Below are 15,200 nucleotides of genomic sequence, written 5' to 3'. Positions count from 1 at the left end.
TTATGAAAGCCCATTCCCATATCAATTTTATTTCAATTTAGTTACTTTGTCCTCTGCTTGGACGTGGGTCTCGAACTTGTACATTATTTCATTTCAAGATAGAGTTCAGAGGTCATGGTAAAGGCATAATTTAAAAGCTTTAGGCTTGTAAGTACCATTTAGCTTAGGACTTTTCAAAACTCCGACAAATAGAACATGCACCCTTTTTTAATGCAAGATTAGAGATCAAAGGTCACTAATGAGATTTTAACTTTTAGCACAGTAAACATGTAGGTATGCAGTCTTTATAATTTGGGAGAGTTTGAACTTTATTTTATTTCAAGGTCACCAGCCAGTATTATATAAAAAAAACAGTTTGGATTGAAAGGGGTATGGTGCCCTTGTTCTATAGGTGAAGAACATCATGTTTTTTGTCACTGTTTAAAAAGTTACCTGATATGTTAGGGAGAATCTATCATGATGGAATTTCAGTATCATAACACCTTTAATGTTAGAGAATTGTCTGGGTTTAAGTACATGAAGTATGGCCACATTTAATATGAGTGTTTGCATTATGCAAATAGATATTGATAACCATACATGTTTTTTTAGCCTTCGCACTACAAACTTTGTGGTCAGTTATTGCCAGTCTTAATGAATTTCACAGAAGTTGGTAAACTTTATGGTCAATTTGTTTATAATCAGTAATTTTTCATTCCTTTGTACCCTCTCACTAACTATCTGTAGTGGATGTTCTCTTATCACCTTATGCCAAGTTGATGTATTTTACATGGAAGATTTACTCATCAAATCAAAAAAATTTAGAGAAACTTGTGATTAATTTGAAACAGCCAGCATTCAATAATTGATGTGATTATTTTGACCCAAAAAAATACTGATTGTTAGTGGAAAAAAAAAGAAGGAAAAATGGCAATTGACTACTTTTCAAACCATGGGGATACTTTGTTCTGTTTTGACTTGTAATTATTATACCCCCACTCTAAAAACTTATACCCCACCCCCCCTTGCTTTAAAAAAAAAGTGGGTGTATACTGTTTTACCTCTGTCTGTCCATCCGTCCGTCAGTCCATCCATCCCTCAATCCGTCCTTCCGTCCCATGAATATTTTTCGTTGCATCTTTCTCAGGAACTACAATACAAGGATTTCTGAAATTTGGTTTAAGGGTTTATATAAGTCAGCTATACTGTGTGATGCGTTTTCAGATTCATCACTCAACAACTTCCTGTTTACTGAACACTTGTATCATTTTACACATGATAGCCAAATTGAAAATTTTCGTCACATTTTTCTCAGGAACTACAATACAAGGATTTCTGAAATTTGGTTTCAGGGTTTATATAAGTCAGCTATACCGTGTGATGCGTTTTCAGATTCATCACTCAACAACTTCCTGTTTACTGAAATATTTGGGTGGGGTATCATCAGTGAGCAGTAGCTTGCAGTTTCACTTGTTTTTTTTGTGCCCATTGTGTTTGCTTTTTTTCTACACAAAAGTATTAGTTCTACAGCTGAATTTGTGGAAATACTTCTAACAAAAATGAAGAGACAGTCTGCATTGAAACAAAAATTAACGAATTTTGTTTTAAGAGACTTTTGGACTGGCCATAAGTATATTAGTTTTACATTGAACCATGTGTAAGATAAAAATATTCTAAAATTCTTGCACCTGTAATTTTATTTTGAACATTCTTTAACGAAATGTTTTTTTTATATATACTATTAAAACATTTAGTATATTGTTCATTTTTGCATGACATTATACAAAGGAATTATGCAATCACTTTCTGATAAATATTTTACAATTTTATGCTTGAAATGATTTGGGTTTTTCTTGCTTTACTTTAGATAAATATCACATATCTTTTTTGTCCTGCACTAATGTCTATAATGACTGCAGAGATTTAAGATGCAATGTACAAGATGACACTAGATCTTTTTACAAGTAAAAAAGATTGAATTCATGCAACACTTGTTCAAAATGTATTAAATTCAATTGATTTTTGTCGAGCCTGCGACTTTTGTCGCAGAAAGCTCGACATAGGGATAGCGATCCGGCGGCGGCGGCGGCGGCGGCTACGGCGGCGGCGGCGGCGTTAGCTAACTTCTTAAAAGCTTTATATTTTAGAAGGTGGAAGGTCTGGATGCTTCATACTGTGTATATGGATGCCTCATGTTACGAAGTTTCCGTCAGTCACATGTCCAATGTCCTTGACCTCATTTTCATGGTTCAGTGACTACTTGAAAAAAAAGTTCAGATTTTTTGTAATGTTAGATTCTCTCTTATTATAAGTAATAAGATAACTATATTTGGTATGTGCGTACCTTGCAAGGTCCTCATGCCCGTCAGACAGTTTTCACTTGACCTCGACCTCATTTCATGGATCAGTGAACAAGGTTAAGTTTTGGTGGTCAAGTCCATATCTCAGATACTATAAGCAATAGGTCTAGTATATTCGGTGTATGGAAGGACTGTAAGGTGTACATGTCCAACTGGCAGGTGTCATCTGACCTTGACCTCATTTTCATGGTTCAGTGGTTATAGTTAAGTTTTTGTGTTTTGGTCTGTTTTTCTTATACTGTATGCCATAGGTCTACTATATTTGGTGTATGGAATGATTGTAAGGTGTACATGTCTAGCGGGCAGGTGTCATCTGACCTTGACCTTATTTTCATGGTTCAGTGGTCAAAGTTAAGTTTTTGAGTTTTGGTCTTTTTTTCTAATACTATGTGCAATAGTTCAACTATATTTAGTATGTGCGTACCTTGCAAGGTCCTCATGCCCGTCAGACAGTTTTCACTTGACCTCGACCTCATTTCATGGATCAATGAACAAGGTTAAGTTTTGGTGGTCAAGTCCATATCTCAGATACTATAAGCAATAGGTCTAGTATATTTGGTGTATGGAAGGACTGTAAGGTGTACATGTCCAACTGGCAGGTGTCATCTGACCTTGACCTCATTTTCATGGTTCAGTGGTTATAGTTAAGTTTTTGTGTTTTGGTCTGTTTTTCTTATACTATATGCAATAGTTCAACTATATTTGGTGTATGGAAATATTTTATGATCTATTTGGCAGTCACGCAGGTTTTATTTGACCTTGACCTCATTTTCAAGGTTCATTGCTCAGTGTTAAGTTTTTGTGTTTTGGTCTGTTTTTCTTAAACTATAAGCAATAGGTCAACTCTATTTGTTGTATGGAAGAATTGTTAGCTGTACATGCCTGCCTAGCATGGTTCATCTGACCTTGACCTCATTTTCATGGTTCATTGGTCAATGTTTAGTTTACTTGGTTAATGTTAAGTTTATGTGACAGTTGTAATAAAGCTTTATATTTAGGACTATCAACATAATATCAATGATTAGTAAAGAAGGCGAGACATTTCAGCGTGTGCACTCTTGTTTTTTTTTGCAGTAAGGTTTTGTGTAGAATTAATTTGAAAAAAAAGGTATGGATTTTTTATCTTTGAATGAAATAACAAAATTAAATATATATACTTCAATAGTGTTTTAAAAAAGAAGTGAGAAATTCGATTTTCCTACCAAAATAATAAGAAAATGATTACTTGACACTGTAATACAGGAATTGAATTACATCACTTTTAGGGCAAATGCAAAATATTTCTGCACAAGTTTAAAAAAAAATATAATGAAGCCACAAACATTTTGGAGGGACAAAGGAAGGTGGCATTATCTGCAGTGTTATGGTAGTGTGATGAATATACCTGCCTACATCCACATAATTTGAGCTTAGGTGGATAGTTGTCTATTTGGTTATTTTTATACTGTAAAGACATTGCTTACAGAAACTGTTAAATGCAACAGAGAAATTGCATTAATTTCAAATATATTAATAGCATATTTACATTTATTTAGAAGAAAATGTAGATTGTTTATTTAAATTATTCTTAAATGAAAAATGATTGTAAAGAATCCACATCTCCACAGCAGGAAAGAATGAGAAACATAATAAAGTTGAGATATCTCTATAGATAATATATGATTTATAATGATGTAACTGCTGAGGACACAGACATTGTACCTATGTAGTATTCCTTTGATGTTTGCCAATTGAAAAAAGTACACAATATAAATAGTCTTTTTATGTTGGTCTTTAATGACCTGAATAGCAGTACATCATAGTGGGGATGTATGAAACTATTATCCAGCTAAACCAGAACTTCAAAAACTTTAAAAGTTCAATTTTTATTGACAGTTATCATAAATGAAGATGTAAAACCCCCTTAATGAGTTTGATACTGATTATAATTCCTATTTACTCCACATAAACTGAGGATTTACATTCTCAAATTGCTCAGTGCTTAATGTTAAGAGTATATGCCATAAGAACATTAAAAAAAGGAATTACAGTTTAATGTTTTCGTGAAAATTGCAATTTAAGATACATTTTCACTAAGAAAACAAAGAATCTGTTCAATTGAGTTTCTTGCAACTCAGAATACAGTTGTCCATTTGATTGTTAACATCTACAATAAAAGTGATTGAATGAAAATGATCCCTTCTGATTGACATTTTATTTTCATTTAAGAGCAGAAAAGCAATCTCCTGAATTCTTTTGAAGAATTTTTTTCTGTTTTTATTTCACTGGACTGATATTATAGGGCCTATCTTAACCTGCGTCACTGAAGGTGAAAGTAGGTCTAGTAATCACTCACTGGAGTCTGTTTGTTGATCTGCCTTGGGTAGAAGGTCGGTGGTTCCCTCTGGCACACCAGCTTCCTGCACCAATAAAAACTGACCGTCACCTAATAGCCAATAGTGCTGAAAGTGGCGTAAAATACCTAAAAACCAAACAAAGCTGAAAAAGCAAGCTCAGAAATATATTTTATACCTCTGTAAAGATCTGTCAGCTAAAACAACAACAAAAATTGACCAACTATTATGTAAACAATACAAATACTGGTCTTTGTTGATCTAAGTATCATGTTGTTAGTCCTTGAAACTTAAATGAATTATTGCTCATGGTTAGTCATATGACCTTTAGCTAGCATTATAGTAATGTAAAATTATTTCTAGTGCCTTCTCCAAAAAAGTCATAAGAAAATGTGTCAAGGCTTAAGTTTGTGTAAAAATTGCAACGATCTTGAATACTCTTCTTATGTATGGACAAATTAATACAAGTCTGTTCAGTGATAGTTATTATGCTGTATGCACTGACTGTACTGTATGAAAAACATTGATCACTCTTTCACAAAGATTTTTATGGAAGATTATAAATTTTCAAGGTTTCTTTAATATGTTTGGTTTTATCTAGATTTAAACAAACAGTGGCTGTTAAATTGAAAAACAGCTATTTTAAACTGATGAAAGAAATATATTCCTATAACCTACCAGAAGATTAACTGTAGGAGAAGTTGAGTGCATATCTTTTTCCTCTTTTTGTATGGTGAATTAAATAGTTTAAGAAAGAAATTTTATAGACATCATATATAACTATTTGTTTGGTAAATAATGTTGTTGATTAAAGTTTGTTATAGTGCAGCAGGTGGGATGAATTTCCAAAGAAAAGTTTACAGGCCAGAATTAGCAAAAGGGAGGGGTTATCATAAAATTATTAATTCTTATCAAGTGCTGATGACATAATCGGGAAAGATGTTGATTTAACTGTACGATTTGAAAAAAGAATCAGCTTGATTTTATTGCAATATTGCTCTCATATTATTTTTCTAGTTGCCACTCTCATACATTAAAGGGAGATCATAAAGAACAGCTTGTGTGTTTTCAGTCTAATTTTGAACTGCTCCGATAGGCAAACATTCAGATTTTATTAGTCAAAACATATACCTGTACAGACTTTTGTGTACTGATTTTGTATCATGGATGGACACCCCATATATTTCTTTTCTATTGCATCTAATTTTTAATCAATTCAGAAATATAAAAATAAATTATTTGATTTGATAGTTCAAATTTCTTACTGTTCTTTTTTTTTTATATATAAAGACGATTCATTGGTCAAAGGAACTTGATTTGAACTTTCTTTCTACTGATCTTTTTTCCTTTTGTGTTATAAGAGAATTTAATAAGATGAATTATCAGTCTAATTTATAACATATCCTCTTACTTGTGTTGCTTCAATTATAATTGTTCATTTAAACAGTTAATATAAAAACTGAAATCAATATCATCACACACATCTACCTCAATAAAGCAAATAAGACAGGTGTTATTTCAAACTTAGTAAACAAAGAAATTGACAATTATGCAATTGAAATTGACAACATTTGTTTGAAGACTGTCTACATTCATGGCAAATTGTGAGATAGTTAACAAACATGAAGAGATTCATTGACAAGGAAAACAAAAGAAAAAATATTAGCTCTTAATTTACTGTACTCAAACTGTTGTAATACAAGTTTGTTTGATTGTTTTTCAGGTAAATGATAGCAATAGCCTTCTTTGAAAGTACATAATTTATACCACATTTTTTCTTACTGGATCCCCAAGAATCACCAAGACTGAAGCCACTACCTGATTAACCATTTTTTTTGCAGTTGATCAAAAATGAAGTTTTACCAAGATCACTTTTTCAATATTTCTCATTCTGGAAAGTCTTTCCATTAATTAAGAATGAACCATTGATTTGCATTATATTTATATATTTATTTTTTTACTTATATTTGTTATTACCCAATGTCAATGACAATTTTTATTTTAATTCAGAAACTTTTGCTATGTTTTAAATATTTTAGGACATGGGGAAGAATTGTAATGTCACATTAATTAGAACATGCAATTCTTATAGCATGAATTGAATGCAACATTTGCAATAATCAATGCACCCAATAATTTCAGAAGCTCAGTTATTCTTTTTCTTGCTTATTTTCTATTTATAGATTATTTAAAATTTGAATAAAATTGTTTGGATAACCATCAAAAGAAAGTGATGGTAAAATTGTTAATTTGATGGGTGAATGACCAATTGCTTTATGATTTCAGGAAGTTGTTCTTCATCGGTCATCGAACAGTGAGAAACTGGGACTGACACTCTGTTATGGTTCTTTAGAAGATGAAGTTACGGATATATTTATAAGTGAGGTAAATATACTTATGAGTGGAATCTTCACGTGTCATTGTTATTGACATAGAGATATATCCTACAGAATTATTCGTTTATATTTGCTTTTGTTTGAATAATGTTCATTCAAAGGCAACTGACATATGAAATATGATGATAGGAGTATGGAAAATTATCTAAGTTAAGGACCATCTTAACATGTTACTATATGGCCCATGTCATTGGTCAAGTGTTTCAATTTATTGGGAAGAAAAACAGATGTGGGGTCAAGTGGATTTTATAAAAATCAATTGAGAGATTAATTGAACAGTCTGCTGGCGGAAGTTATGATAAGACCTGATGGGACCTTACTGATGTCATACAAAGAAGGATCAATCTCCTGTCAAACAGTCACTCTCATTGTTTTAAGCCAGTCACTTATTAATACTGATAAATTACTCAGGCTACCCAATCTCTGACTTGAAAGGGCTATGTGGACGGTATCAAGTTGATATTGACCTTCGAAGAGGACATAATTTTAACAATGAAATGTTTGGGTTCCACTGGTTTCTTGATTTTGTGTTTAACTGGAAGAGGATCCAGTTGCACCCAGCAGGCTTGTTATTGTGTTGACAATGAAGAGAAGGTGGTTCGATCAATGATTATTGTATTACAGGGGACTCTATAAAATTAATAGGTTACATTATAAGATACATAATGTCCTTAAATGTTTTAACAAGGCACATCATGTATATTTTTTTCCAGATATCAAAAACCATTAGGGCTATCATTTTGGTGCCAGAGCTCAGAAATATCTTTGTTTTTCAAAGCTGTAATTAATCTCTATGTATGATGACTTTTAAAAAAAACATTTCTACATTTATTACAAAACTGTTTCTGTTTTCTGATTTCTTATTTTATTGCAATGAGTAGTATTCAGCCTAAATTTTCTTTTTGATTCTGTCCTCTGCCTTTTTAAGTAGGATCTTCCTTGACTTGTCATGGAAGTCTTCAACATGCCAACATTTATAATGGTTTAGTACTTTTCTGATAATGAATGTCCTAGTTATCATCAAAGGGATAAAGTTATTTTAAAAAATGTGGTTTATGAAAAAACTGTACATTTCAAATATTTCTTGTCCAAGAGGCCTGTGATAGAACCATTTCCACTGTGGGGGTTAATGTATTTGTTAAGATCACATTTGTTTTATCACAGATAAAGAGGTTTTTAGTTTCCAGATCTTTCTGTTTAATTTCTTGTTTTGACATAAAAAAAAAGTATAAATACTACAATATTTCATCAAACCACATTATAAAGTTGAGAATTTGTAAATAAAGTCAGGTTTAAATTGGACATACAGATAGGTTTTTACTTGAAATTTAGTCCTTAAATGACTGGGTATGTTTACCTTTGATTTTACTGTAGTCATTCACTGATGAGACACAGAAAAGTAATTTCAAGATATTGGAAAGTTTTTTTAAAGGCAAAAAAAAAATACATATGAATGGGCAAGTGAATTTTAACATCCCCTCTCTAGAGTAAGAACATTATTGAAGGATAATAGATTGAATTGAAGTTTTTTTATTTTCTTGCATGTTTTTAATTTTTTTTACATGAAAAGAAGTGGATTTGGACATCAACTTCCTCCTCATGTATTAACATAAGTCTGCAACTGTCATCTGTTTATCATTTGTCATGTCTCTTACTGGAAACATATGTCTGAAAGTCCTGCTAAGCATGCCTGAAACAAATTAAAACAACATTGAAATCCATAGGTATGACTATATAACCAGAGCTGCCACAAGTCGATCAGACTTGTCAAAATGATGTCAAATAGTCCTGACAGAAAATATTTCTGACAAATACAGTGGCATTTGAGCCACTATAAGTGTTGTCAGCACTTAGATGCTACTTTAACTCTCTTTAACTAGTCACATTAAGTAGGAGGGCCTTAAAATGGACACCGCTGACATGTGATGTATAAATCATCTGGATCATAAATTACACAGGCCATAGACCACACAAAGGGACAGCAGCTTGGTCATTTAATTAAATCATGTTTTACTGAAAGATATATCCAGCACATAATTTGATAGATTTGCAAGAGTTACTTAGGCTTCATGTAAATGATATAAACAAGTCAAGTAATGATCATATAGTCTGCAAAGTATTTCTGTTCAGAATTACAGCATATACTAAGTTTTTTTTGTGTGCATTTTTAGCAATTAGATTTTATCATGAGCAAATGCAATGAATTGTTAAGTTTTGATTTTTTAAATCCTGTTTTTTAAAGGTGAAACTGTCTGATTCATGTCACCGTTATCTATTTTCCTTTTTAAGTTAAGCTGGAGAATTTTTTTTCAGCATGTGCCGTTTTTAATATTGAAATAGAATTGACCACTTGCAGGAAGTTTGGTCAGAATGATAATTGTTTACCACACCCTTTTACAGGCTATCATTATGGCAAATACAATAGGATCTGTGTTCCCGATTGCATTGAAAACAAATGTTTTTTGCTATCATGTACAGCAGATTTTTGTCTGCTGTTTTGATTGCCATTGTAATACAATGGAATTGGCAATTGTGTACAGCAGATTTTGATCTGTGCTACCTATTGCATCTGCTGTACCAATAGCTGGTTTTAGGGTGTGTTTATGGTGTCATGAATCTGCCTTCCTTCCTCCCTTATTAGTATGCAAATTAATTTGATAGTATCTGTGAATGTATTACAAGCAATAAAAAGCAGTCATCAATAAATGTATGCAATGAACAGATATAAATTCAATAAGATAACTAAATCAAACATGCAATGTCAACCATACCAAATTTATTGAACAGTTGATATGCTGAATATGAATTTGTTGTGAATTGTAGTTATTTGTTTATATAAAAGGATTCATCAAACTGCAGATCTTCTTTGAAAAATTATAATCTCAGTTTAGAAAACCTAATAGTTTAATATTAAACCATATAAGGAAAGTTGAATATATATATATATACTGTAAATTCCGAAATTATTGCGATGTTTTTATTATTGCGAAAAATGCGACAGGGTTGTCATCGCAATAATTAAAACTCGCATTTTGAATTTTTTTATATGAATCAAACAGAATTTTTCTGAATATCGCAAAAATTAAAATCGCATTTTAGTCTAAAATGACAAAATCACAATAATAAATGCACGCAATAATTTCTGAAAGGGCCCCATGTGAGCTTATGCCATCACTTGGCGTCTGTCGTCAATGTCGTCGTAAACTATTTAAAAAATCTTCTCCTCTGAAACTACTGGGCCAAATACCTTCAAACTTCAAGTAAATGTTCCTTAGGGTATCTAGTTTATAATTTGTATCCGAAGTTTTGATCCATCGACAAACATGGCCTCCATGGCTAAAAATAGAACATAGGGGTCAAATGCAGTTTTTGGCTTATATCTCAAAAACTAAAGCTTTTAGAGCAAATCTGACATGGGGTAAAATCGTTTGATTGGTCAAGATCTATCAGCTCTGAAATTTTCAGACGAATCGAACAACCCATTGTTGGGTTGCTGCCACCAAATTGGTAGTTTTAACAAAATTTTGCATGTTTTTTGTTATTATTTTGAATATTATTATAGATATATATAAACTGTAAGCAATAATGTTCAGCAAAGTAAGATCTACAAAAAAGTTAATATGACAATAATTGTCAATTGACCCCTTAAGGAGTTATTACCCTTTAAAGACAATTTTACACAATTTGTTCATCAATTTTTCTAACATTTAAAAATCTTCTCCTCTGAAACTACTGGGCCAATTACCTTCAAACTTTAACTAAATGTTCCTTAGGGTATCTTGTTTATAAATTGTATCCGAAGTTTGTATCCATCGACAAACAAGGCTGCCATGGCTAAAAATAGAACATAAGGGTCAAATGCAGTTTTTGGCTTATATCTCAAAAACTAAATCTTTTAGAGCAAATGTGACATGGGGTAAAATTGTTTAATTGGTCAAGATCTATCGGCCCTGAAATTATCAGACCAATCGAACAACCCATTGTTGGGTTGCTGCCACCGAATTGGTAGTTTTAACAAAATTTTGCAGTTTTTTGTTATTATTTTGAATATTATTATAGATATATATAAACTGTAAGCAGCAATAATGTTCAGCAAAGTAAGATCTACAAAAAAGTTAATATGACAATAATTGTCAATTGACCCCTTAAGGAGTTATTGCCCTTTAAAGACAATTTTACACAATTTGTTCATCAATTTTTCTAACATTTAAAAATCTTCTCCTGTGAAACTACTGGGCCAATTACCTTCAAACTTTAACTAAATGTTCCTTAGGGTATCTTGTTTATAAATTGTATCCGAAGTTTGTATCCATCGACAAACATGGCTGCCATGGCTCAAAATAGAACATAAGGGTCAAATGCAGTTTTTGGCTTATATCTCAAAAACTAAATCTTTTAGAGCAAATGTGACATGGGGTAAAATTGTTTAATTGGTCAAAATCTATCGGCCCTGAAATTATCAGACGAATCGAACAACCCATTGTAGGGTTGCTGCCACCGAATTGGTAGTTTTAACAAAATTTTGCAGTTTTTTGTTATTATTTTGAATATTATTATAGATATATATAAACTGTAAGCAGCAATAATGTTCAGCAAAGTAAGATCTACAAAAAAGTTAATATGACAATAATTGTCAATTGACCCCTTAAGGAGTTATTGCCCTTTAAAGACAATTTTACACAATTTGTTCATCAATTTTTCTAACATTTAAAAATCTTCTCCTCTGAAACTACTGGGCCAATTACCTTCAAACTTTAACTAAATGTTCCTTAGGGTATCTTGTTTATAAATTGTATCCGAAGTTTGTATCCATCGACAAACATGGCTGCCATGACTCAAAATAGAACATAAGGGTCAAATGCAGTTTTTGGCTTATATCTCAAAAACTAAATCTTTTAGAGCAAATGTGACATGGGATAAAATTGTTTAATTGGTCAAGATCTATCGGCCCTGAAATTATCAGACGAATCGAACAACCCATTGTTGGGTTGCTGCCACCGAATTGGTAGTTTTAACAAAATTTTGCAGTTTTTTGTTATTATTTTGAATATTATTATAGATATATATAAACTGTAAGCAGCAATAATGTTCAGCAAAGTAAGATCTACAAAAAAGTTAAAATAACCAAAATTGTCAATTGACCCCTTAAGGAGTTATTGCCCTTTAAAGACAATTTTACACAATTTGTTCATCAAGTTTGCTAACATTTAAAAATCTTCTCCTCTGAAATACAGGTGAACGATTCAGGCTCTTGAGAGCCTCTTGTTTGTTTTCATCACCCAAAGCAAGCCATTGACTGCACCATTTGTCTCTTTAATAGGGTATGTACCCCATATCTACAAGTACATACTATTGAAACATAATCATCAGTATGACTTGAGTGATTTTAAAAATTGCACACCTTTTGCAATGCAATGTTAAAAATTTAGCTTTACATAAATTACATAAAAAGAAATATGGAATTATTAGAAATCCATATCTTTACTCTGCAAGAAATTTCTGTTGATTTATATGTGATAAACGCAAATATGTCCATTTAAGAGTCAACACACATAAAACAGATATGAAATGTACATAAAGAATTGCTCAGCCATATAATTTTGTTTCTCATAAAATTGTTCATGGTCAAAAGATGGATAAATATATATACAAGTGCTGGATTGATTGAAAGATTTATGACACCTCCATGCCTATTAGAAAAAAAAGTATACATACATGCATGACTTTGGAAAACAAATATCTGCATGATTTTCACTGTCACAGACTATAGGTTTATGTTTTATTGTCAGGCAGTCAGTCTTAATGTGTGAGAAGTGGCATTTATTGGACAAACCTCAGAGTGCCATTTTTCATATGATAATTTTGAGAAAAAAGTATTTTGAACATATATTGTCTTACTGCCTATTTATCCCTCAAAATTCAGTATTCCATGACTTACAGACTTGTCATCTCTAAATCTGTTAATCACATCTTCATCCATTACATCACTGAAAATTTGATGTAAACATTGATTTTTGCCTACAATTACATGCTGATTAACCAATTATCAAGATACTCTGAAGCCATGTTGACCTCTGGGAATTTTAAAGATAGTAAGTTCCAGAATCACAGAAGTGCTCTCTTGAGATCTTTGGGTTATTCCTAATATTGTGTATTTTCTGTTATCTGTTAATTGTTGGTATTAGGTCAATTATTATAATCTGTCTCCAATTTCTTAGTTTGTCAATATTTTGAAAATTAAGATTATTGAAGAATTCCACATCAAAGAAGGAGTAAGTGTAATGGAGATTTATTACACATACATTGATTTGTATAGAAGCGATTAGAATTGTTTAAGGTTTCTTAACCATAAGGCTACTGATAGTCTTTAAGCTAGGAATATCTTAAATGATGTTATATACTAAGAGATGGAATATCCTCAGACATGGAATATATATAAAAATAAAATAAGGAGATGTGGTATGATTGCAATGAAACAATATCAACTAGAGTTAAAAAAAAAAGTGGATACAAGTAATTATAGGTCGCCATAGGCCTTCAACAATGAGAAAAACCCATATCATATAGTTGGCTATAAAAGGCCCCAACATAAAAAAAAAAGGTGAAACAATTCAAACAAGAAAACTAACGGAGCACAAAAAATAACTAACATAACAATAATAGACACAAAGCACTAATATAAGAGTTCTTAGTGATTGAATATCCTTCAGAGATTGAATATCTTAAAGAGATGGAATATCTTAGAGATGGAATATCCTTAAGAGATTGAATATCTTAAAGAGATTTGGAAAATCTTTCAGAAATTGAATATCTTATACAGATGGAATATCCTTCAGAAATTTAGTATCTTAAAGAGATGGAATATCCTTCAGAAATTGAATATCTTAAAGAGATGGAATATCCTAGAGATAGAGTAACTTAAAGAGATGGAATATCCTAGAGATAGAATATCCTTAATGATGGATGATTTTTATGCCCCCGCATTAAGTTTTACCCTTGTCCGTCTGTACGTACGTACGTACGTACATCCCAAAATTGGTTTCTGTTCTCTAACTTGAGTTTGCCTCAACCAAATATTATGAAACTTATACACAATGCTTATAACCACAAAACACAGATCAAATTTGTATTTTGGAGGCGTCACTTAAACCGTTCTAGAGTTATGCCCCTTTATAAATGGAAAAATTGCAAAATTTTTAGTTTCCGTTCTCTAACTTAAGTTTGCCTCAACCAAATGTTATGAAACTTATACACAATGCTTATTACCACAAAACACAGATCAAGTTTGAATTTTGGTGGCGTCACTTTAACCGTTCTAGAGTTATGCCACTTTATAAATGGAAAAATTGCAAGTTTTTTAGTTTCCGTTCTCTAACTTAAGTTTGCCTCATCCAAATGTTATGAAACTTATACACAATGCTTATTACCACAAAACACAGATCAAGTTTGAATTTTGGTGGCGTCACTTTAACCGTTCTAGAGTTATGCCCCTTTATAAATGGAAAAGTTGCAAAATTCTTATTTTCTTCTAAATATCAAGTAATTTTTAAAATTGGAGTTATCTTCATTTGTCCATGATTATAGTTGAATCAACTACAATCAATGCTTTATACAATGCAATGTTTAATTTTGACTTCCACTGATAAAACACAGATCAAGTTGAATTTGGGTAGTGTCACTTTAACCATTATTGAGTTATGCCGCTTTATAAATCGAAAGATTGCAAAATTTTTAGTTTCCATTCTGTAACTTAAGTTTGCCCCAACCAAAAATTATGAAACCTATACACAATATTCATTACCACAAAACTAAGATCAAGTACAAATTTTTTGTTTCCATTTTCTAACTTTAGTTTGCCTAAACCAAATGTTATGAAACTTATAATACATAATACAGATTAAGTACGAAATTTGGTGGCGACACTTTTACCATTCTTGAGTTATGTCCCTTTATAAACATAAAAATTGCTGAATTTTTCGTTTCTGTTCTCTAACTTTAGTTTGTCTCAACCAAATGTTATAAAACTTATACTCAACCGTTCTAGTGTTATGCGTGTTTACAAATAAAAAAATTGCTGAATTTTTAGTTTCTGTTCTCTTCTTTCGTTAGCCTCAACCAAATGTTATGAGACT

The 15,200-nt window shown here is 31.6% G+C and overlaps 1 protein-coding gene across 4 annotated transcripts in view; it reads left to right on the top strand.

Moving 5' to 3' along the window:
* Positions 1–15,200, top strand: part of LOC127701720 (E3 ubiquitin-protein ligase PDZRN3-B-like) — a 173,697-nt gene that overhangs the window by 136,204 nt on the left and 22,293 nt on the right. For all 4 annotated transcript variants that reach the window (XM_052205716.1, XM_052205715.1, XM_052205718.1 and 1 more), the window contains one exon: positions 6,959–7,057. In XM_052205716.1, coding sequence (XP_052061676.1) covers positions 6,959–7,057 — 99 coding nt within the window. The remainder of the gene's footprint in view (positions 1–6,958; positions 7,058–15,200) is intronic.

Source organism: Mytilus californianus, unplaced genomic scaffold, assembly GCF_021869535.1.
Source record: "Mytilus californianus isolate M0D057914Y unplaced genomic scaffold, xbMytCali1.0.p SCAF_1, whole genome shotgun sequence".
Taxonomy (NCBI): Eukaryota; Metazoa; Mollusca; class Bivalvia; order Mytilida; family Mytilidae; genus Mytilus; species Mytilus californianus.
Note: the sequence above shows the minus strand (reverse complement) of the source record. Positions and strands in the feature narration are given on the sequence as shown.